The sequence below is a fragment of the Chionomys nivalis genome, chromosome 11 (genome assembly GCF_950005125.1).
Source record: "Chionomys nivalis chromosome 11, mChiNiv1.1, whole genome shotgun sequence".
NCBI classification, from domain to species: domain Eukaryota; kingdom Metazoa; phylum Chordata; class Mammalia; order Rodentia; family Cricetidae; genus Chionomys; species Chionomys nivalis.
In genome coordinates, this window is record NC_080096.1 from 42,530,633 (window position 1) to 42,556,642 (window position 26,010).

Below are 26,010 nucleotides of genomic sequence, written 5' to 3' on the forward strand. Positions count from 1 at the left end.
GCTTATTCACTTTGTCTACCAAACATCTAAAGTTATTTATTTATTTATTTAGGTTTTCAAGACAGAGTTTTTCTTTGTAGCTTTGGAGCCTGTCCTGGAATTTGCTCTGTAGAGTAGGCTGGCCTCCAACTAATGGAGATCTCCTTGCCTCTGCCTCCTGAATGCTGGGATTAAAGGCATGTGCCACCACTGCTTGACCCATTATTATTTATTATTATTGTGTGTGTGTGTATACAAGTGCCTATTTACCATGGTGGGAGTCTGGAGGTCAGAGGACAACTCTTGAGAATCAGTTCTACCTTGCCAACTTGTGAGATGTGGGGATTTTTTTTACTTTTTATTTTTTTGTTTGTTTGTTTAAGACAGGGTTTCTCTGTAGCTTTGGAGCCTGTCCTGGAGCTAGCTCTTGTAGACCAGGTTGGCTTCGAACACACAGAGATCCACTTGCATTTGCCTCCTGGGTGCTGGGATTATAGGCATGCACCACCACTACCTGGCTGAGATGTGGGAACTTTGAATTCAGGTCTTTAGGCCTGTGTGCAAGAGTCTACAAACACTCATTCATCTTGCCAGCCCCTGAACATCATTTTTATGAAAACAGCCTGTCATTGGGTAATTGACATTGGGCTGGAGGAACTATGGAAGAAGTGTAAGGCCATTGTTTTTTCCAGCACAGTCATAAGGAAACAGAAGCCTCCTTCCAGCTTCCATTTAGGGTGTCTGCTCATAGTGCATACACATGGCTCCCACTTGAGACTCTTACTAGAGTTGACAGGATCCACTCATTGAGTGTCACAACCTAGTATGCCTTGTGTGAAAACTGGGCTAGGAAGTAACAGTTCTGTGTTTTAAGGACTTGTGTGATCACATTATATTGATACTCTGTGTCCTAAATCCATCTTTGAAAACTAAATAAACTAAAAGTTAGAACATTTACTGTCATGTAAACACTACTTTGGATTCAGAAAAGACCAGTGATTGTCACAGCATGCACAGTCTTGAAGGGAAAGAGAAAGTAGACAGGAGTGATTTTTGAAGGTAAGAGGTGAAGAAATAAACTCCCAACTTTTGCCATTTGATGGGAGGAAAATAAAGCCTAAAAATAAAGCAGCACGCGTTTTGTGTGTTTTTAGTGGATAGCTTGGATTTGTTGCTAGCATAGCCACAGTAAGGGAAACACCAAAGTGAATCATCCAGTAAGTGAGAAAGTAATCCCAAATGAAAGCAAGAAACCAGTCTTAGTTGGGCTTCTCCTGCTCTGAAGGGACACCATGACCACGTCAACACTTATCAAGAAGCATTTAATTGGGGCTGACTTAGAGTTGAGAGGTTTGTCTGTTATCATCATGGTGGGAAGCAGGGTCGCAAACAAGCAGACATGGCGCTGGAGAGGAAGCCGAGAGCTCTACAGCCTGACTGCAGGCAGCTGAAAGCCGTAGTTGGCCCGGCTTGTGCTTGTGAAACCCCAAAGCCTACCTCCAGGGGCTTGCTCCTTCAAGGAGGCCATGGCTAGTTTAGGGCCACAGCTCCTAATAGTGCCCTCCCTAGTGGGGCCATTTTTATTCAAGCCACCACAAAGCCCAAAAGGAAACGAAAGGCACTAGAGTGGACTGACAGAGCAGTAACTAAATAGATAACTATTTAGATATAGGTAATAGATAACAAAAATTCATCCTCTAAGATTTAAAATATATGTCGGAATTAAATACAAAGCTAAATGTGAGAGTAGCCTGATGTGTTCTAAAGTCCTTGCATTATCTGAGAAAAGCAAAACTCCAAATTTGTGCTAGACATTAGTGAGTCGAGGATGCATGTTACAATATCAGGGGTAATTGTTAAAATGAAACCTAAGGGCTCTTGAGGTGAAAACCTGTTTTGTGCCTCTTATTTTGTAGAGAATTTTAAATTATCCCACAACTCATTATAAGAGATTTTATGGAACTTGAAATTATATTTATTCAATACATTAGAAGAAAATCTGTTCTTGCAGTTAGGGGGGATTCGTAGAACTGGAAAGGAAACGGAGATGAAGTTGTCGAGTGAGAACTGCAGGAGGAAATGGACACAGGACTGGAGCTGGAAAAACATGAGGCCTGTGATGAGGAACTGGTGGTCATGCTCCTGCAGGTCTCCAGTCCTCCAGAGTGAGCACAGGCAGAAAACGTTAGATCCTTTATCCGTGACTTGAATGTATCTTTCTAGCATTTTAAAATAATCTCTTCTACACTGGTGGACTTTTTCTGATTATGTCATACCATAAGTGGTTATGTAAATATTAAGCTATTTCTTAATGGAATTTGAGGTTGATTTAAGTTTTAAAGAAATATTTTAAAGTTACAGTCTAAAGCCAGCATAAATAAAGATTTAAAAAATAAAGCAAAAGCCAGGTATGGTAGCACACACTTTTAATCCCAGCACTCAGGAGGCAAACGCAAGTAGATCTTTTGTGAGTTCAAGGTTAACCTGGTCTACCTAGTGAGTTCCAGGATAATCAGAGCCGCATAGTGGGACTCTGTCTTAACCCCCCACTCACCTCTCAAAAAAGTAGAAATCAATATACCTTGAGGTTAAAGAAGTTAAGTATAGAGTTTTTATTTAAAAAAACAAAAAGTCCTCGGGCCTTTCCTGATTGATTTAAAATTGCCTTTGTTCTCTTTATGTGCTTTATTTTCTTAATTTATTGCCATTGGACCAACATTATTTCATATGCTTGCTTATTATTTATGTTCTCTACCAGAGTGCAACTTCTGCTTATTTTCAGCATTTAAGGCAATTCTTTATATACTTCAGTCAAACAATATTTACTGATTGAAAGAATGAAAAATAAATACACACACTCACATGGTAAAAACAACCGAGTGAGAAAGGTCATTTGGGATATGTGGTCTCATCCTTTCAGTACTGAATCTGCTCTGTATTATTACGGGACTGTCAGAGTAGTTTTAGCCAGGTTTTATTTCTCCAATCTCAGCTTGTGTCTGATTCACAATGAAGATCACAGCTCTATCTCCACCTTGCTCTTTGATGGAATAATAAGTGGCTCATTTTGATTACTCTCATCCTTCCTTCCATCATGGCTTCATTTATTATTACGTGCTGTGATAACGTGATAAGATGCAAGTGTGATAAGCATGCAGATGTGACAAGGACACTTGATACATGACGAGGCATTGGTGATCTAGGGGTAAACTAGTCTGAGTTTTGTGTTTAGGCCCTGAACACACCATCCTATCTGTGTTGGTAAAGCTTTTCAAGTTGATGGGATTTAAAATCATTGTGGAACCAGTGCTCTGGGCTTTTTAAAATTAGGTGGAGGTAGAATGCCACACTGAATGTGGGCAGCACCATTCCTCGGATTGGGGGTCCTCTTTGAATAAAAAGGAAACAAGCTGCTGAGTTGAGGTGTCCATCTCTATGTGGATACAATGTGACTAGTTTCTGAGTTGAGGTATCATCTCTGTGTGGATACAATGTGACTAGCTGCTGTAAGCTCCGCGCCATGACTTCCCCTCATGATGAACTATAAACCAAAATAAACCCCTTGTTCTTAATTACTTTCGTTGGGAATTTGGTTATTGTAATGAGGTAAGTTAACTAAAACATGTAATTGGTACCCAGAAGTGGTGGTTCTTAGACCTTTGAAATTGGTTTGCAGGAGGACTATGGAGAGTTTGCACCTGTGGACTACAAAGGCCCTGAAGGGCTGTGAGCAGAATTTAATGGAACATTCTGTTGGGATCTTGGAAGACAAGAATGTTGAGAGACGTGTGGACAAAGGAGGCCTGCCTCGTGAGATGTCAGAGGAGAACAAGGAGTTTTCTGGAACTGAATTAGGGACTAGTCATACAATATTTTGGTAGACGATTTTGGCTGTATTTTACCTGTTTCCTGAGAACCTGAGTGAGGCTGAACGTAATGGACCAATTCATTTGACAGAGAAAGTTAACCAGATGGAATAGCATTCAGACTGTGTTATGGTTGCTGCTCATTGGCATAACCCAAGTTTGCAGAGAGAAAGAGCAGAATGTTGAATGGAGATAAGAACGCTGAAGTTAGGGGAGGAAATGTGTGAATTAAGTGTCCGGTTTCAGACAAGGTTGATGATTAACAAACAAAACAAAACAAACAACATCTGGTAGGTGGTGGCAGTGGTGGCAGTGTTCCCAGTACTCAGGAAGAGGCAGGTGGACCTCTGAGTTCTAATTTCAAGGCCAGCTTGGTCTGCAGAGTGAGTTCCAAGACAGCCAGAGAAACCTTGTCTTGAAAAACAGAATCAAACAACAAAATAAAACAGCAAAACCAAAAAAAAAAAAACAACAACAACAACAACAAAAAAAAACAAAAAACCCCAAACAAAAGCATCTGAAATTGTGAAGGAGATGAGTGCCATGGAAGAGAAGTTGGAACTCAGCACTGGGGTGATAGGAAAGGTGCTCAGAGGGCAAGACCTTGCTCACAGAAGGCTCTAATGGAAGTTCAAAATCATTTGAAAGGAGGGAGCCTAAACTAAGAATGATATTGTAGGAGTTCCCAGATCAAAATCAATTTCCTAGGAAAGTGGTCCCTCAGAGTCAGCATAGAGAGGCCAGTACAACTATAGTCCAAAAGGTCAGGCTCTAGTCCAAGCTGCTGCGGGACTTAGCAGCATTGTCCACAGGATACTGGTTTAACAGGCATAAAAGATGCAAGATTAAGGAGGTTATGAAGTCTGCACCACAGACCTCCAGAGAGCCACTAAGGACAGGCAATGTGTGTCGGAGTTCAAGTTAGGAGGAGGTCCTGCAAGGTCACTACATGAGGCTGTGGAGGTGGAATCAAGGTTGTAGTGAAGACCCTGTTGTGTGGGTGATGCTACTATGGAATTTCTGCTGAAGAAAACTGTAGGCATGGAGGGGGATTGTTGACTCAAAAGAGGGCTGTATGTACTTCAGGCAGCAGAGTTGAGGGATGAGGCCATCCAAACTCCTTGGAGCCCAAATGATTCCACCATGATCCCCTAAATCCACTCAGAGTGGAACTTTAGGATGTGCTGTTTTCCCTGATGAATTTTCTGTCTTGCGTTGGTCAAGTCCTTCTCACTGTGCCCCAGAGCTCTCTTTGGAATGGGCATGTTTATTCTGTGTCTTTGTGTATTGTAAGACTGTAACTTTGAGTTTATAGTGACTCCCAATTAAGAGATTACCTCCAGTCTCAACAGAAGCTTGGACTTTGGAATTTTAAACAGTGTGGCAACTGGTAAAGATTATAAGGACTTGTGAAATTAGATTGGATACATTTTGCATTATCAGATGCCCATGAGACTGAGGACAAGGGGTGGAAGGTTATGACTTAACCTGCTATGTTTGTGTGTCAGGTTGACAATAAGCGGGATTGTGATGGCTAATCTTGTTTATCAACATAATAGGATTTAGAATCACCATGAAAACAAAGTTCTGAATATGTCAGTAAGGGATCTTCTAGAGTAGGTTAACTGGAGTAAGAAAACCTACACGAAATGTGGGCAGCCTAGGGTCCTGGACCAGATAATAAGGAGAAAGATTATGGGGCTGCAGCATTCCGATCTCAGCTTTGTTGCCATGGAGCAGTTTGAGCAGCCACCAAGGTCCTGCAGCTATGACTTCCTACCATATTAACCCATGTTCTTGAGCTGTGAGCTAAAATAAGCTCCTTGTTATAGTGGTCTGTTATTTTTATTTTAATAAATAAAGCTTGCCTGAACATCAGAGGGCAGAGCAACCACACTAGTCAGTCCAACAGGCCAGGGAATGGTGGCACACACCTTTAATCTTAGGATTTGGGAGACAGAGGCAGATGGATCTCTGTGAGTTCAAGGATACCCTGGGATATACAAGATAATTCAGAAACAGATCCAGGTAATAGTAGCTCACACCTTTAATTCCAGTGTTTGGGAGTCACACATGTTTAATCCCAGCACTAGGGAGGTGGAAACAGGAGCAATATGGCTGAGCAGAGAGAGGAATATAAAGGGGAAGAGACAGGAACTCAGTGGAGTGTGGAGTCTGAGGATTCATGGAGACAGGGTTTTGCCCTTTTGGTTTGAAGATTTGGTAGAGGTAAAAGGTCTCTCTAGGGGTTGGCTGTTTTGCCTTTCTGATCTTCAGGTTGAACCCCAATGTCTGTCTCTGGGTTTTTATTATTCCTGCTACACCTTGTTCCTTGTGTTAGCATTTAACGTGCTGTCATGCTCATATGCCCTCTCAGTTCCTAGTGTGCTCTCTGCAGCCGAGGCATGATGCTACATGTCTTCCGTCTGAGTTTGGAGAATTGAATATGCCCAGACAGTTCTTAGAATGGTGCTTAGTCATAGGCCAAAAATAAAAGTCTTTTGCTTCCATGTTAGAACAATCTTCAGAGAATTTAAGGACTTCATGAAAAGGAAATTTGGAGAAAATCAGTGAGACAGTTTCATCATGGGCAAAGAAGAAAGGAGCCTTGTGTTATTTTGGCAGGAGTCTGGTGATGGTAGGAGTTAGAGCATATGTACACCAGATCACTCCTGACTCGTTCCCAGAGTTAATGTTGGCATGAGTAAAGGCCAACAAACTGGGCCAATCTCTGCACCAAGTTCCAGCTTGCTGATAGATTTAGTAACCTTGGACTTGCCATAGTTTAAGTATTGATTCAGTGTCCTAGTGTTTTTGATATGGAATCTCATTGGATGTCCCTGTTTGGCCTAGAACTACTATGTAGAATGAAGTTGGGGTGATCCTTCTATCTCTGCCTCTGGGAAGCCAGGTATATACCATCGTGTCCAGGGTCTAAGAGCTCTTAATTGACTTAAAATTATACATCCCACCTACTTACTTTCTTGTTTTTGTGATAAAATACCTTGACAAAAGCAATGCAAGGAAGAAAAGTTTATTTTGACTTAGTTCCAGAGATCTACAGTCCATTATGGTGGTGAAGACATGGCAGCTGGCAAGGGAAGATAGGATGTCAGAAGTCTGGCTGGCTGCATTGCATGTACATTCAGGAAGCAGGGAATGAACAGAAAATGAGGCTGTGCAATAAAACCTCAAGGCCCACCCCCAATGACTTACTTCTTCTAGAAAAACTCCAACTCCTAAAGATTCCACAATCTTTCTAAATAGGTACTACCGACTGGGGACCAAGTGTTCAAAATGTGAGTCAATGGGGGACATTTCTCATTGAAACCACAGCATCCTCTATTCTAGAAAGATCCTCATCATTCTCATCATTCTTACCACCTATGAACACTGCTTCTAAAAAGCCACAGAAATGGTGTTCTAGGAGCTCCCTTTGGTTAATGCCTCCATTCTTTGTTCCCACCAAAAGCCACCCCTCCATGCATAATTGCACCCTCTTTGAACTTTTTAGAAGCAGAATCGTTTATATCTTGTTTCTTCTACCTGAGATTATGTTCGTGAGCTTTTTGTCTGTAGTTGCATATAATTGTAGTTTGTTCAGTCCCATGTTACATTAAGTCTGCACTATTTATTTTTGTTAATAGACATTTGGAAAGTTTTTGTACTTTAATTATCATGAATAATGCTGCTTTAAGCATTCTGTGTTTTTTCCATTTATATCATTTTGCCATGTTTGAAAGACATAAATTTAAAACTCATTCATATTATTATAGAAATAGATTTGTTTCTGCACTATTTCAGATTTTGTCTTTAAGACTATCTTACAGGGTTTAGTTTGATACTCCAATACATGTGGATCAAATTCAGTCTCCTGTATCCATCTTTCCTAATCTCTTGTAATTACTCTTCTATGTTGAAGGATGTGCTATAATCCCTTCTGAGATATCCTAATTTACCACAATTAAAACATTTGACATTTTGATGTTGCCTCATACCATTGGGAATTGTTTCTCCTACCCAAGCTTTAGTACTATAGTCAAATGTCTCAACATTCATTGTGAGTAAGATCCATTTATCTATTGATGTTGATCTAACCTTTAAAGGATCAAGGATCTTTTTGTATTTTAAGGTGGCATTCTCAAAAGCCAAAGATTCAATTAGTACATATTTAGCTTCTGGGTCTGTTACTCCTATTTGTACTGCCTTAGTTAATCTTTGTAAAGAGTCACTAAAGGGTTCTTTCTGTCCCTGTTTAACCCTAATATATGATTTAATTTTCTTTTTGGTTCCTGAATCCTGTCCCAAGCATTTAAGGCTGCTGTGTTACATAGGGACAAGGTGTGTTTGTCATAAAGAGCCTGGTCCTGAGGATCAAAGTAAAGTCCCTCACCAAGAATTTGATCTTGGGAAATCTTAAGTCTTTTTGCGTTTCTCTGCTTTAAAATTTTTTGCCTCTTTTCTCCAATAACATTTTTAGAGAAGCTGTGGTCCATTTCTAGGACTGCTGAGATTAATTGAATAATGACAGGTAGCCTCATTGCTTGAAGCCCACATTTCCTAACAAAGGGTGAGCGTAGGCCATAAGAAACTATTGCTTGTTTAATTTTTTTTTTTTTTTTTTTTTTTTTTTTTTTTTTTTTTTTTTTTTTAGATCACTCACATGTCTAGGCTCCCATGTATATTTTTTGACTACCTTAGGTACTTGGTGCCAGATGATCTTTCTGAGGAGATTGCTAGATAGGTAGTTAGAACTCTGGGTAAGCCATTCTGGATTTTGGTACGTACTGATGAGGCTAAATTTTGTCTTTGTACCTTTTGTCCCTGCTCATCAATTTTGATAATTTTTTTAATCTTTTTAAATCTTTTTACCACTGCCTTTTGTAAAGTCTGGATCTCCTGTCTGGTGTTTTGTTCTAAAGCCCTCATTGAGGATTCCAAGGTATAATATCTGTCCAGTAAAGATAACATCTCATCCTTAGACATAATTTTTATGGCATATTTATTACCATCCTGGAGAGACATTCTATCCATTAATCTATCACAACTGTTTAACAGATTTTGATGAATACATTTAAGAGCATGAATTCTCTGAGACAATATCTCAGCACCCTCTGTCATTGACTGGGTTTTGTTTGTCAAATTGGTTGTATCCTTCTCCAGAGTGATGATTTTCCCTTTTAGCTGGTCATTATCAGTATGTAAAGACTATATCATTTTTAAAAGTGCCTCATTTTTGACTCTATTATTAAGGCATTTTTTAAGGAGAAAATATGAAAGACAAAGCTAATCCCTAGACTGAAATATAGGGATGTAGGAAGGAAATCACATAAGCCTTACATAATAACCATCCATGGTATGAGTAAAAAAAATGTTGAACTCTTGCATTGTTAAATTATCTGTCATGTTGACCTTATAAATCTCATCTGTCATAAAGGGTATTGAGTTGGAGTAGGTACAATAACTGTTACTGGCCAGCAGGTGTCGGAGTTGTAGCGTGGTTGGAAAATTCAAGCCGTGGACTTTTTGAATTGAATTTAGTGCATTAGATACTGAAAAAATGCTTAAATTATGATCAGTTATTAAGATGATCAAAGCCTAACTGGGCAGCCGCAGTGTAGGTATTACAGAAACAGCAAGGCAGCAGCACTGACAGAGACACCCAGGGAAGCCTGCTCCCTGTCTGCACCTCCATAGTGTGCCGGGGAAGCTGGACCCAGGGTGGCTCTGAAATATTACCAAGGCCAGAGGCTGCTGTAGAGCTGTGGCACGGGGAGGGTCAGTGTCCAAATACCCACGTGGGGCCCAGCAGTGACTGGTTGCAGCCATGAGGGTTCCAAAAAGGAGATGTACCAATCCCCAAGCCCCATGTTGGTGCCAATTGTTGAAAGGCACAGTTTAAAGCATCCCAGGCTAACTCCAAGATAATTTAGTTATATTTTCTTTATTATAAGGGACAAACTCATGAAACAGGAATGAGAAGTCCAACCTCAGCTGTGTGTGGAGAGAGAGAGAGGGGGGGGGGGGGGAGGGAGGGAGGGGGAGGGAGGAAGGGAGGAGAGGGAGAGAGAGAGAACCCTAGGTGGGCCCCATGGTTTTCTCCGGTTCCCAAAAGGTCACGCCCTAACCTGGTCCAACCCCTTAAAGATCATTGGCTGGCCGAGATTCCCCATCACTTCTACTTTTAGACCATGCTATTTCAGCTTCCGCATATGAGGGAGAATATGTGATACCCGTCTTTCTTCCCTGGTCTATTTCACATTACCCAGGTCCTTTCATTTTACTGTAAATTACAGGATGTTGGCTTTCTTTAGGGTTCCATTATGTTTATAGGCCATCTTTTCATTAGCTGCTCACCCGCTGGTGGGCACCCAGGTTGGTTACATATCTCATTGTATTGTGAATGTCTCAGTGACTCGGACCTCAATGTGTCTGTCTGGTAGAATAGTAATTTCATTTTGATTTGTTCTTAGGCTTAAGATAGCTAGATTGTCTTTTAGTTTTTGGGGGGATTACCGCACTGTTCTTTATTGTAGTTATACTTTATATTTCTAACAAACAATATAACAGAATTCCTTTAAAAAAAAAAGCCATTCTAAATAGAGCTGGTTTATATTTCCTTAGAGGCTGATGATACGGAATATTCTGTACCTATTTTTTGCCCATTTGCATTCCTTTTATGAAGTGTCCATTGAAGTGATTTGTCCACTTCTAAATTGGACATATGTCTTTTTTTCTAATGTATCACTTTTGATAAAAAATAACCCATCAGATTTACTTGTGTAGGGGTCTATACAAATGAATAAATAAATGTAATAAATCTGTCAGATTGTATTTGAGAATATATAGTATATCTTTTTACAAAGAGCTTTGTTTGAGGGTAAGGGAGTTGGCTTGATAAAAGACTGTCATACAAGCATGGGGACTTGATTTTCATTCTTAGCACCTATATTAAAAACAATCAGTTGTTGTAGCACCTATATTCCTTGCTCCGGAGAGGTGAAGACAGGAAGATCTTTGGACTTGTTGGCAGCCACTCTTAACTACTACAGGGTCATTGAAAGATCCTGTCTTTAAGAAACGGGGGGTGGGGTGGGGGTGGAGAGTGATTGAGGGAGTTACCTGACAAGAACATACACGTTTATGCACACAGACATATACACAACAAAGAATTTTATTGTGTGTTTTTTTTTTTTTTTTTTTGTTTTTGTTTTTGTCTCAATGTTGTTTCCAGTTGTTCACTACGGACAATAGGATTCCTGGGAAGTGGAAGAGAATAAACTTAATTTTTCCTGAGAATTGCTTTGTAGGTACCGAGATGTGGCTTTAAATAGAAGCTCTATTATTAATTTCCAAAATGAACTTTGGGTAAGTTTCATAAACTGTGTGAATCTCAGTTTTCTTCTCTTTAAGTACTCTGGGGTAGTTTACATCTTAGAGAAGTGTGTATAAAAAGTTGATGTAATGCAATGTGTTTTTGTAGGTGTATATGTAGTGTGTCCATGTACACATACAAAAGTGTATGGTACAGTAGTGAACACTCATGATTATTATACCTTCTTAGAAGAATACTTTTCCCTCTAATAATACCATAACTGCCTTCCCCAGATTGCTTTACTACCTCGTTCTTTTGTCCTGCTTTGGAGATGCACTCTGACTAGGTCCTTTCTACCATATACGTGTTTGTTTTCTGCCAATCTTTGTTGCCTGAAGTTTAAGACTATGGATGAGCAGCTTTGAGGAGTCCTTAGAAGACTCCTGAGCACTTGTGAACCTTTGTGGTTATGTACTCAGCACTGAGGCTGAGTGTCATAGGCTCAGCATCACTAAGTCTTAGCGTATACACTCGTACTGTTTACGCAGTTATTTATTATGGACTGTTCAGTAGTTATGATTATCCCAAGTGTTTGCACTAACTTATATCCTCACCTGTAGCTTTGTCTTCTTCCCAGTACTTGGAATTCCTTTCATTTATATTTATTCTATCATTCTCTACCTTTTTAAAGATTTAGCCTCAGAAAATTGGGAGCGTGGGGGGAGGCAGGAGGGGAGGGAGAGAAGGAGAAGGGAAGTGGGGAGGAGAACTTGAGTGAATGGGTTGGCCGAGGTGGGGGTAGGACAGAGAGGGAAAGCAAAGGAAAGAGATATCTTGATTGAGGGAGCCATTATGGGGCCAGCAAGAAACCTGGCACTAGGGAAATTCCCAAGAATCTACAAGAAAAACCCAGCTAAGACCCTAAGCAATAGTGGAGAGAGTGCCTGAACTGGCCTCCCCTGTAATCAGATTGATGACTACCTTAATTGTCGTCATAGAACCTTCATCCAGCAACTGATGGAAGCAGAGGCAGAGATCCACAGTGAAGCACTGGGCCAAGCACCCAGAGTCCAATCGAAGAGAGGGAGGAGCGATAATACGAGCAAAGGGGTCAAGACCATGGTGGGGACACCCACAGAAACAGCTGACCTGAGCTGGTGGGAGCTCACCGACTCCAGACTGAGAGCAGGGGACCTGCGTGGACCAAACCGGGCCTCTGAGCGTGGGCGACAGCTGTGTGAAAGGAGGCGCGCGGGGCCCTGGCAGTGGGACCAGATTTACCCCTAGGGTTTGAGCGGCCTTTTGGAGCCCGCTCTCTTTGGAGGGACACCTTGCTCAGCCTAGGTACAGTTTGTTTAGTGGACCTTCTTAGTGGAGGTTTTACCTTACGGATATCCTGACACAGATGAGCTTCTCATTTGAATCCGCAATGATGTAGTTGAGAGTGCTGATCCATAAAACATGTTGTCTGTGTTTCTGTCCCTGCTGCTTATTACTGACTGGTTGAGTGACATAAACAAGTTTATAGCCATTCTATGCCCATCTCCAGCAACTGTGTTCTTGATATTAGACAAAGACTATAGGACACCTGACTTGACTCCCTCCTATTTAATATGGAACAATGACCAAGGATTAGGTAGATGTTAAATAACGCATAACTTGTGAAAAAAAGTAATTTAAGAAAAATAATTATTTAGGAAAACTTTTTTTTTTTTTTTTTTTTTTTTTCAGTCTAAGCCAGTATAGTGAATATGGAGGCCAGGAGAACCTCTGTAGAACAGATGACTCTGGTACTTGAATTCTATTAAGTATTCCTAATTCTGTTTTCTAGAGCAGTAGAAAATCATTTCCATTCCTTCTGTGTGATACTCTTCACCTTGTAAAGCACAGAGCTGGAAGTCAGATGTGATGGTGCAGGCCTCTCAGACTTGCAGAAACCAAGACAGAGGGGCTGGAGAACATGCTCTCAGAGGAACACAAGAGGGCTGGGGGTAGGAGAGGCAGGTGGATTGTTACAAGTTTGAGGCCTGCCTGGTGTGCATACATAGTGACTATCAGTCAAGCCAGAGTGACAGAGTGATACTGTCTGCCAACACCCCACCCCCAGGCCCTAAACAAACAGATAAGAAACAGAAAGAAAAATAAATCATAAAAGGCATAGTTCAGGTACAGTCTGAGTGAGTGTGGGTTTCCCTCCACAGTGCTCCTTGGTTTTAGAAAGTATTTTGTGGATTTGGCTAGAATTTAAGAAAGTCAGAAGGGACTATTAATACATACTCCAGCAAAATTGAATATTTGAAGTTAATTATTGCACATTTAATGCATGTATGTATTTATGGTGTGTGTGCATGCCATAGCATGCGTGTGGAGTTCAGAAGAGCCCTGAAGGGAGTTTTGAAGTGTTCTGAGTACGTAGTTGTTAATCGTCAGGGGCAGACATATGTAGAAAATAAAAAGGTAGCCCATCTTCAACTTGTGAAAAAGGGCCTATTCCTTTTCAACTTGATGCAAGGTCTACCCCTCTTCAACTGAATAAAAGGGCTATCTTTCTTCAACTTGTTAGTCAAGGGGGTTCCCATGGACTCCCCCAAACAATGCAGGCCATTGTGATTGCTCTTGGCTGCCCACCAGGAATTGGAAGAGTAAGATCTGATTGCGGAAGTCAGTCACCATATACATGAGTCACAGGATAGAGAAATCAAGCTGGTACTGACCTGAAATCTTCATCTGAACTGGCTAGCTTTCGTGTTGCCAGAAGGCACTATGCAGGCTACCAAGAGGGAAAAGCCATCAATATCTTACCCAGCTGTGAACCCTGGGAGCTACAGTAATGACAATTCTGGTAAGGCATGCCCGCTGGTGCATAGTGGCTGGCATGTTATGAGAGTAACTAACAATATTCCGGTTGGATTTAAGGCCTGACCCACAAGATAGAACTCATACCTGGTACTGTTAACTGGATCAAAAACACATTGCTGGGTTGGTCATAGACTCTAGGGGAGAACCTGTTACTATTATGTTGCTCAATGGACGTTGTATCAAACTGCCCTCTAGATACTTACCATTATGCTTTTAGATTATTGCAGCTCTCAACTCATCAAAGAAGCATCTTTTTGCTGTAGATGACAGTTAGTACAGAGACTCAAAACCAGTCACAGCATGGAGAATAAGAAACTGGAATGTTTCAGCCTAAATGGAACATCCATATCATGGCCCTCCTCCCAAAACTCAAAGACCGTCATCACAGAAAGGGAAAGCTAGAGATTGTGGAGAGCCGCGGCTAAACAGTGTTTTCCAGACACGACGGGGCTGCTGAGCATAAGGACTCCCAGTAGCTGTTTCCGTATGGGTGAGATCCACACAGCTCAGTCCAGCAAAGATCCAGCAGGCATGGGCGAGGGGTCCAAAAAGTCCCACTCTCATAGCTGAGGAACTATTGGCTACTAGGGAGGGTCAGTCAGTTTTCTTCAGGGATACCGATCCTGGTAGCTGGCCCTTGCTTCAGTGAAATGGTTTTACACTCACACACATACTGACAACACTAAAGGGACTAGCGAATTAAAATAAAGAAACAAAAAAGTTGCACATGAATGAAAGATGGAGAAATGGTGTAGGAGTGTGGGTTGGGGTGGGTTTGTTCAGAAAACATTGTATGTGCTGTTGGGGAGGTAGATCAGCAGTTAACAATGCAGAGTGCACTTATAGAGAACCTCAGTCCAGTTCCCAGCACCACATCAGGTGGCTCACAGCTGCCGAACTTCAGCATTGTAGACTTGTATGAAATTCTCAAAAGGGGGGGGGGCTTAAACAAGATGGTAGTATGTAACTCTTGTAAAATTCTGACAGATAGTTCACACTGTCATCATGTCTGTTGTCTGCTCTTCCCTGTTGCTTCTGGATACATAACTCACCTTTGGGTTCAGACCAGAAGCTTTTAAGTTCCAGACTTTGAGATGGAGAAGCTGCGGAGACTTTTTTTTGGCTACAGCTAGACACTGAGGTGTAGGGTGCTGTCTTTCCTTTTGCTAGTCATGTGTGTTGGTGTAATTTGGGATTTGTGCCTGAGTACAAAAAGTACAATAGATGTTGCTGGGCAGCTAGCAGTACAACAGAACCATGCTGCCCCAGGTGGACTGTCCGTGTGATTAGCACAGTGCTTTCTCATGGTGGGCGCTCACTATAAAGTAGTTCAGTGGGGGAGTGTTCTTACTGTACCCAAAAGCAGGTATGGTTTGAATACTTGCTTTGTACATGGTGCTATGGCAAGCTTGTCCATTCTTTTTCAACTACCCTTTACAAACAAGGAATATTAAATATCATATAGATTTATTTCAGTTGTTTTATTGCTGTCATTGATCCCCATTAATATGATGAAGCCTAATGTAAATCTCTTTTCATGTGCATATGATCAACAAACCATTGCTCATAAAAGATGCCTAGCAAATGTTTTAGATTTTTTAAATTGATTGAATGGAAATAAAACTTTGATGAATGAAAACATTTGATTTCCATAAAGGAAAGTTTATGTCTGCTATATACATATAAGATTTTTTTGGTCTTATACGTGTATTGATTAAAAAGTTTTTGGACTTTAATTTGGCTTTCCAAGGAAAGGATGACAGATTATTTGTATATAATTAATTATAGTTAAGCAAGAAGTCACTGAAGGAATTAGACAAACGGCTAGTGTAATTCCTCAAAACCAGGAATTCTCAATGCATTGGTGTGTTTTAACTTCAGACACTTACTTATCTGTTTTCTTAACCATTTCTATAGAAAATGTCCTTTCTTTTTCAGTGTTTGATTCAGGAAACTTTCTTCATATATAAAGACAAACAGATCAGTTTTTCCTCAGATATAGACAAAGCAATCCTATTCTTCTGAATCAGTTCACTCACGTTTTTGTTTGCAGATTTGCCTGTGATAGCAGAACAAATGACACACCTGCTTGGGCTGATAGACTTCATGTTAGATACCTTTATATCACGTGGTCAAAATACCTGGGAACAATGTGTAGGGAACAATTATTTATTTTGGCTACCAGTTCCATAGGCGCTAACCTATTGTGATGGAAGGGCAGGTTGGAGCAGAGCAGTTCACATTTTATCAGCCAGAAAGGAAAAACAGACCGGAGCCACTGCAGCCTTACAGATATCCCCATGATCACCTCCTCCCAGAGCCCTCTTGCCCCCACCTTTCACCTGTATTGTGGTAGCATGGATCTGTCAAGACATTTATCCATCACGTAGGTCAGTGTCTTTAGGTTTTAATTCTTTGGAATGGCTTTACATACATATGGAGAGCTGTACTTCATTAACCTCTCAAATATTTATTCAGTCAACTCGATTTGACTAACCACCACAGAGTCCACACCCTCTTTGACTTGGGAAAGTCCCCTGTTTCGCACTAGAAAGTACTTTAGTTGCTCTGTGGAGGAGAAAGTGAATCTCACCCTATCGTAGTGATAAGTGGTGGCAGTCTTTACTTTCCTTGAGGTCATAGTAGATTTGAATGAAGACAAAGTCATACTTGTTGGGCCATGCGCACTAGTGCTTGGATGTTATCAGATTTCCAGGGTATGTGATACACTACTCAGGCATCAAGAAACTATTTAGGCAAAAAAGGAAGGAAGGAAGGAAGGAAGGAAGGAAGGAAGGAAAGAAAGAAGGAAGGAAGAAACTATTTAGGTTATTTCATTGGATAGTCCCAGAAAAAGAAAGAAAGAAAGAAAGAAAGAAAGAAAGAAAGAAAGAAAGAAAGAAAGGAAAGAAAACCTATTTAGGCTATTTCATTGGATAGTCCCTGAAATCAAAGTTTTCTTTAAGTTTTGGAAGCATTGTAGAATGCTAGTAAATTGATGTTGCTTGGAACATGACTTTATTTATTCATTTTATTTGTTTATTCATTCATCCATTTGTTTATTTATTTTACATGCCAACCACAGTTGCCTCTCCCTCTTCTCCTGTTCCCTCCCCATACCTCCCTCCTACCCCCATCTACTTTGAACATGATTTTTACTAATTAGTTTGCTTTATATGTGAGGAAAGTAACTTTCAAACTTTTAAAAATGTGATTAAAATAATTATGAAGTTATTAAAATAAAATAATGTCCCTCAACAAGTAATGCAGTTCCTAAATTAGTCCCTTTTATGTTTGCGTCGCTCTTATCCCAAGCTCATGGATAGCATTGTTGGATTGTGTAGTTAAACATTTTGGTTCTGAAGTAAGACAACTCTGGGTCACGTGTGATGCCTCCCCTTAAGCATGTGACCTCAGTCAGACAAACTATTTAGCTTTTCTGTGTTAGGTTGCATTTATCCCTGGAGAATAGTGATCCTTCATAGAGTTGTTGTAAGTGTGGCTGAGAGATGTGTGAGATGACTCGAGGGGCCACCATGCATCTAGATTAGAAATTAATCTTTAAGGAACAGCAGAGAACAGAACAAAGGCCACCTAGGAGTTAATAGAGAGAGTGGTGCTAACCAACAGGGAATAAGAGTGTTCCTTAGCAGAACCATTAAAGCTGGCCCAAGCCAGAGATTAGCGTGGTCCCGAACAAAAGGGAGTGATGAGCAGTGTGTGAAATAGCAGAGATTGCCGTAGCTTGAATTTTGAACAGTAGTTGTTTTACATTTATTACAGAAATTATTTATTCTGTAATAAAGACAGTGATATTAAGTAGAAGATGAGAAATAAGGAAAAATATAATGAATTCTATTCTGTCTAAAAGATGTTCTATAGTATTTTTATGAAGGAATACAGAATTTAGCAGTCCTTTGCACAAAGATGAACTAAACTTCCTTTGCTTTACTGAGGATGCTGAGATGACCAAGGCATAGTTTCTGTGTTGAAGAGACTCTTTTTGAAGGGGAAGATTCAGAGGCAAAGACAAACACTTCAGGCCTGTGCATCCGTGACTGCTGAAGTAGACCCACGAGTAAATAAGCTTAGGGCACTTAGGAAGATGCACGATGATCCCGTTCTTATGACAGCCAATGTTTCTCTTTCTCTTTCTTCAGTTGGAGAACACCAGTTGACAGGCCATAAAGTGGCAGTTAAGATCTTAAATAGACAGAAGATTCGCAGTTTAGATGTTGTTGGAAAAATAAAACGAGAAATTCAAAATCTTAAACTCTTTCGTCATCCTCATATTATCAAACTGTAAGTATTTTTGTTTGAAAATATAAAAAAGTCCTGAAGTAGTTAAAACAAAATTTTATAAATATCTTGAGTTAACTTTAGAAAATATCAGTTTTCATGTTCATACTCGGTTTTAATTTTAATTCATTTCACCTCTGTCAGTTCTTCAGTGCACATACTTGGTTTAGAATTAAAAGTCATTTCTTCAAAAGTGGTAGTATTCAAGTGGAAGCTGGTTCTTCAGATTTCACTGTGAAGATTACTCAGAAAATGTATTGTTCCTAGGTTGGTTCTTTTGTTTCTTCTATTTTTAATTTAAAAGTAATGTTAGGCCATGTGTAGCAGCAGATTAATGTAATCTCACTTGGAGTCCAGGATAGGGGGGTCATGAGTTTGAGGTCAACCTGCTGTACTTAGTAAAACTGGCCTATAAATAAGTAGTTAGATAGATAGATGGATAGATGGATAGATGGATAGATAGATAGATAGATAGATGGAGAGTTACAAGCTAGTTAGTAAAATTGAAAAATAACTAGATATATAGAAAATTGAGATATTAAGCAGTAATATTCTGTTATGTTGTTTAAAGTTCTAGTTTTGTAGAGGATAATGTAGAATTCTAGAATTACCTTTTGTGTACTTTAAAGCTTGGATGCAGTTTTTATACAATAAATGCTAGTTTTGCTTAAGGAGTGCTCGATGGTAGGAACTGTGCTGAGAATCCTGCATTTTATAATTCCTTATTATAGGATGGCAAGTCTGTAAGAGGATGGCATCCTAACAGGGATAAACAACTAGGAAGGTACATTTGTGGCTCCATGGTTCTACCCAGTTAAACTTACATATTATTACTCAGGTATATGAAACAATAGCTAGGTATGAACCCAATATGGCGCTCTGTAAGGCCAAATTATTTAGTGAGTTTAGTAGTAGAAATAGAGAAATCTATGTCAAAATAAGATTGCTGCATAAGAAAGCCTACTTAAGAATAAGGGTATTAGTACCTTTTAGATTTTGTTTGCTACTGTATTGAGAACAGAATAAACTATATTTAGCCTAGCATTAGTCAGTTAGTAATATTTTTCGTTTGTTTTTGTTTTTTTTTTCAAACAGAATTTCTGTGTAACCTGAGATTTCCTGGAATTCACTTTGTAACCTACTAGCCTCGAACTCAGACATCTGCCTGCCTCTGCCTCCTAAGTGCTGAGATTAATGCATGTGCCACCACTGCCTGGCTAGCGAGCAATCGTTTTAAAAATAATTATATTGTTTAAGAACTTTATACATGCATATATGTTTTGACCAAATCTACTCTATTCTTTCCCTATGGTTCCCCTCCCCCACTGTCCTTTACAACTTCAAAGCTCATTTTTAAAGCCTCAAAGCGCAATATTTGAATGTCAGTGTTAATAGGGATCAACTTCCTAATCCTATGGAGTTCTATTGTTTATTTGATGGTCAGCAGGATAATAGTCCTCCAAATGTCTGCATCCTCACCTCAAGAACCTGTGAATGTTGTCAGTTACATTGCAAAATCCAAGTACGTTTGCAGGTCATCTTATCTGAAGAGAGGGGTAGTTCTGGATGACCTGAGAGTCCATGTAAGCACAGCGGTTCTCTGAAGTAGCAGAGAAGGGTAGAAGGATGAGCCAGAAAGAGACCTGAGCAGGGTTATCATGAGCTGGTGTGAAAAGGACTCTGCTGGCTAATGGAAGCTTAAAAGGTGAAGGAAGAGGCTCTGAGACAGCACAGGATAGCCTCCAAAAGCCAAATCTCAAAGAAGAGGACTTTGCTGCTGGAGTCCCCAGAAGGTATCTTAATTCATGGCAGGCTTCTAACCCACAGAACTAACTATAAGATAATACATGTGTGTTGGTTTCAGTCTCTTTACATTTGAACTATGGAGGCATTGGAAACCAATGCAACACTATACTGGTTAGTTTTCATCAACTTGACCCAAATTAACATTGCCTGGGAAGAGGGAACTGCAATTAAGGAATTGCCTTGTCAATTTGGCCTATAGGAATGTCTGTGGGGCATTTCTTGATTAATGACTGGGATTAGAGGGTCTACCCCACTGTGGCCAGTGCCAACCCTGGGAAGACAGTCCTGGGTTGTATAAAAAAGCAAGGTGAACAAGCCATAGAGAGTGAGTGATCCAGTTAGTAGTGTTTCTTCACAGTCTTTACCTGCCTTTAGGTTCCTGCCTTCAGGTTGCTATCTTAAGTTCCTGCCCTTACTTCCTTTCATGATGGGCTGTAATCTCTAAGATGAAACTAACCCTTCCTCCCCAGGATGCTTTTGGTCAATGTTTTATCACAGCAGCAAAGAAGCAGGCTAGAACAAACATTACTCGTGATTTATTTAACCTCCAAGACGGGAAAGCCCTGGCTGATCTGGAACTCAATATATGTACACCTGGCTGCCTCGAACTTGCAGAAACCTTTCTGTTTCTGACTCCTAAGTGTTAGAATTAAAGACAGGTGCCATGCCCAGCTTGTGAATTCCTAAAATGAGTGGTTGGTGCAATTATCACAGACTTTGAAATGTTTATTTAGTTTTTAATTGTTATACTTTTTGTCAGTGAACTATTGCAAATTAAAGTATTTGGTGATGGAGCCTACACAGTGTCATCTTGCCAATGTCAAGAATATACCACTGTCTGCTCCTACCTGACTAGTATGTGGTTTGGTGTGTCGCTAGGTGACACAGTTGGCATGAGACTTTGTTTTATAGTAAGCTTCAATGCTGTGTGACACTTACGTTAGGTTTACTCCATCACAAATATAGAATCATGTGGCAGTATTTGATTTTAAGACTATGTCCAGTACCAGGTGATTGATGACCCTAGAATGTGCATCTAAAGGTTTTGGAAGATTATTATGAAATATAACCTATCAAGGATAATGTGCTTCTCCTCCCATTCATTTTCTAACTTTTGAATGGAGTGCTTCATAGTGTTATGTAAGAAGTAACTGTTGGCATTGGTGGAATGCCTAGTTTGTGATAAGCATTGGCACAAAAGGAAGCATTGGCCTCTCATGAACTGATTCTTCTTGAGTTAACTCCAAGTAGTCAGTTAGCTGAAACAGTCATATGTTTTGTTTTGTTTTTAAAGACAGTCTTGCTATGTAACCTAACCTGGCTCAGAACTGCTGGCTGACCTTACAAATTCATAATCCTGTGTAATCTAAGCAAACTGACAATCCCGTGTTTGCTTCCCTAATGCTGAAGTTCTAGGCCTGTGATACTGGCCCTTCTCACATCTGACTTGACTCCATGTTTGTAATGACATCAGTGGTGTGTAGACTAGGTCTCTGTTTTTTTCTGCTTAGTAGCTATTGTGGATGAGGAGAGAAACCTTAAATGGCCAGACTTTATGCTTCAACTTCACCTTCAGAATGCTAGCCCTGAAAGCTCCTATGAGACCTAGATTTGTTCTGCTCTTGAAAACACAGATTGCATTTGCCATGGTTCTAGTTTAATTTCTGTTGCTGTGATAAAAACATCCAGCCAAAAGCAGTTTAGGGGAGAAAAGGGTTTGCTCCACGTATTATTATAGGTTACAGTCTATTGTTGAGGGGAAGTCAAGTCAGGAACACCATAGCTAGTCACTCATGTCCACAGCCAAGCGCAGAGAGAAATTGAATGCACCCCCGCTGGTTGCCTGCTGCATGCTTATACTCAGCCCTTCTCACTCTCAAGCAGTTCAGGGTCTACCCCATAAAGTGGTGCCATCCACAGCAGGCTGAGTCTTCCTACAACAATTATCAACATGACCACTCAGTTTCCAATAGACCAGTATGATCTAGATAATTTCTCAAGTGAGCTTTCCTTCTCAGGTGACCCTAAGTTCTAGCAAACTGAATTAAAACTATCAGTACAGTTAGTAAACATCTGTGGTTATCACAGAATTTAAAATTTTATTTCTGACATAATTTATCAATATTGTCTTATTCTTATTTTTATAATTTAATATTTTAATCTCTAATCAGAACTGGTATTTTTATATTGTTCTAAAGTAGCTACAGATTAGTCTCAGAATTGATTAGCAAGTGATTAGCAAAGATGAATCCAGTGTTTAAAGCTCTTGATTTTTCAGCCATAAGCTTAAGTCATTCATCCACATTGCCTCTTTAGTTGTGAATCTGAATTTTTTAAAAAGAAAAACACTTATGTTTTCTTCCTACTGAGACTTATTGACATAGCCTCTAATAATGTAAGTGTTAAACACATGCATACACACAGAGAGAGAGAGAGAGACAGAGAATGTGCACATATGGGGAGGCAGTGGAAAGTAGGCAATAAATCCACAATAGCAACTATAGCATATGCAATAAAGATGTAAATATTATAGATGTCATGTATTAAAGATTTAAATATTATAGATGTCATATATTAAAGATGTAAATATTATATATTATAAAAAGATATTATACACAGAGCAATTAACAGTACAAAGTATTTGAAGTGGAAAACCCTACACTTCAAGTAATAAAGGTAGCAGAATGATCTAGAGCAGTGGTTTTCAACCTGTGGGTTGTGACCCCTTTGTGAGGTCATATATCAGATATTTGCATTACGATTCATAACAGCAAAACTACAGTTGTGAGGCAGCAATGAAAATTTTATGGTTGGTGGTCATCACAACATGAAGAATTATATTAAAGGGTCATAGAATTAGGAAAGTTAGGCGATCTCTAGGGGTTTGGTGTGATTAAAAACAGAGACATAAAGGAGAGCCAGACTGTATAGTACAATCGAATGTTGGTGAGGACTTTAAGATGAAAAGCCTCTGAAATGTGTTGACCAGAGGTGAGATGTCATCTGACTATTTAGCCTGCATTTGGGCAAGTACTGAAGTAAGAAGAAAGGTTAGGAGTCGGTTGCAGTCATCTGGGTAAAAGGTGATGGTGCATGGAATACAGCATTGTGTGGTAGACGCTGAGAAGTATGCCTGTTCTGTATATGCTTTCAGGGTGGAGTTAGCATTTATTGAGAGAAGACAGATTATGAAAGAAGAATAACTCCTGGTATGGGCAAATAAAAGAATATTGTTGCCACTGACTACATGAGAAAGGTTACATGAAGACCAGGTTTGAGATGGAGTATTAGGAGTTAGTATCAAATATATGACGTTGGTTTCATAAAGCTGAAAGAGACATCTACTAGAGGTATTCTTGAATAACTGAGTCTGGAATTCAGGAGAAAGTTATATATGGATAGTGTCTTAGGGTTTCTGTTGCTGCAAAGAACCACCATGACCATGGTAGCTCTTACAAAGGAAAATATTTAACTGGGGCTGGCTTACAGTTTAGAGGTTTAGTCCATTACTGTCATGGCAGAAAGTTTGGTGACACACAGACAGACATGGTACTAGAGAGGTAGCTGAGAGTTAGTTCTACATCTGTCTCATCAGGCATCAGGAAGAGAGATGAGAGACTGGCCTAGCTTGAGCATCTGAGAACTCAGAGCCTGCTCCCAGTGACACAGTTCTTCTGACAAGGCCACACCACTTACTAACACTGCCATTACTGTGGTTACCCAGGAGATCATTGTGTGGTACTGTGTTCCAATAGTGTATGCTACAGAGACTGCAGGTTTTTGTTTGGTTTCCTTTGTTTGTTTTGAGGCAGGGTCTTACTATATAGCACAAGATGACCTTGAACTTGCTAGGTAGTGGTCTTGAACTTAAGACTCTGAGGAATATTGAACTAAACATATCTTTCGCACCACATTTTATTGTTAGATTGTTGAAACATTCACCACTTAAGATTTAATTTAAAGGACTAGAGCGATGGCTCAGTGGTTAAGAACTCTTGGGTTCAGTTTTCAGCACCCACATTTTCTCACAACCGTCTATAACTGTAGTGCTGTGAATTCTGATACCCTCTTCTGGTGTGCAGATATAATGCAGACAGATGCCCACACACATAAAAAAGATATAATTTAATATTCAATTAGTGAATTGATAAATCTATGCTCTAAGTAGCAATGGCTACTTGTATTTCAGAAAAAGAGACATTTCTTTGGCAAGAGGTTTCTGGTATGATGTCTTCTTTAAGATAAACAGACAAAATGAAAATCTGGTCAGTCCTCCAACTCTTAAGAGTTAGGAGCAGTGGGAAAAATAGAAGGTGTTTTCTTGAGGACAAACCACCTGATTTCCTCTGGAAAAAAACAAACTATGAGCAATCTATAAAACAGAGAAATCAACCAATTGAAATGTATGGCTGGCAATTAGATCTAATTCTTAAAAAAAGAAAATAAACCCTGTGATTGGTTATTTGATGATGCTCATGGTTTTCTAAATGTGTGTCTGATAGTGATTTTACATTCTGTGCATATGCATGCATATATCCATGTATAATTACATTTTAAGAAATATTCAGGGCATGGGGCAGAGAGCTGCAGAACCAACTTCCTGTGTAGGGTAAGGGCTGTCTCTGCCCGGTTAAGGCAGCAGGCCTGGGAAGCAGTAGCAAGCCTGGGAAGTGACAGTGAGAATTGGGTGGGTGGGAGGTAGGTAGGTTAAAATTTATTAAAAAATAAAACAAATAAAAAGTAAAAGAAATGGCCATTGCTGAATATTTTATCTGTTGTTAGAGAAAAATGAAAGCAAATTTATTGTGATTTAGTGATGAAAAAATATGCTTTATAAAGTTAGTAATTAGAACATATTTATCCTATTTTCTAGACTATCATGGAAATAATTAATTTTTATGTCCATGCATAAAAAGAACAATATTACTAACCCAATAAAATTTTCCAGAAAACTCAAGCGTTTCTTGGAGTAGAAATATATATGATATTTTGCAAATACTAGATATTGTATGGTCCACAAGCTTTCTAGTTATGCTAGCATAACTAGCTATTTTTAGAAAACAACTGTCACCTGAAATGGAGCATTTACATGTCCTGTAACTTGGAAATTCAAGTCATCAGTATTTATCAAGAGAAAGACTGTACCTTGTGCAAAAATGTTCAAGCAGCACACAGAATTGTAGAAATGGGCTCAGTAATCTGTGGTAGAGAGATGAATAAGCGACTCTGGTAATAGAAGGATGGGTAAACAAATATGGTGGGTATTATATACGAGTCATATCACATAGCTGTAGCACACAGCGATATTGACTGATTCTCAAACAAGTTCCCCAACATTACATGATATATACCATTTTAAATCTACAACCATTAAGATAGATACAAGAATACGTATCACTATTAAATAGAAACATAAACATGTATGTATATTTTGATATAGCAAAATAAAACTAAAAAGAAAGCAAGAGAAGGCTGCACAGGGTTCAGGACAGTGACTCTCTTGGGGAAGAGCAAGGGGAAGTGGGGAGGAGCTCTCTGTGGTTATATGGGAGGCCCTGCCTTACTGTCTGGATGATGGTTTTGTATTACTTATTGGGATTTTATTGAAAACAGCAGTCAGCAAAAGAAAAGGCCATTCATAAACCAAAGAAAATGAGTGTCAGCAGACCAAGATAATGATTACTACATTTTATACAACTGAGTTAAAAGTGATGAAAATCTTACTCTATATAACTTGACAATATAAATAATACTTTAAAATCTTAATAGATATGACCACCAAACAGAGATGTGCATTAATGCTGATTTTTGGGTCACTCCAGAAAGATTACTTTTTTCCTTGAGTCATATATGCTACTTTGTGTGTTTATTGAATAAAAATGCATG

The 26,010-nt window shown here is 39.5% G+C and overlaps 1 protein-coding gene across 2 annotated transcripts in view; it reads left to right on the forward strand.

The window, feature by feature from the left end:
• The window catches only part of Prkaa2 (protein kinase AMP-activated catalytic subunit alpha 2), a 62,342-nt gene that overhangs the window by 11,632 nt on the left and 24,700 nt on the right, over positions 1–26,010 (forward strand). The window contains exon 2 of one of the 2 annotated variants that reach the window (XM_057783976.1): positions 18,180–18,321. The exons of the other annotated variant lie outside the window; for it this stretch is intronic. Coding sequence (XP_057639959.1) covers positions 18,180–18,321 — 142 coding nt within the window. The remainder of the gene's footprint in view (positions 1–18,179; positions 18,322–26,010) is intronic. 2 annotated transcript variants of the gene reach the window in all.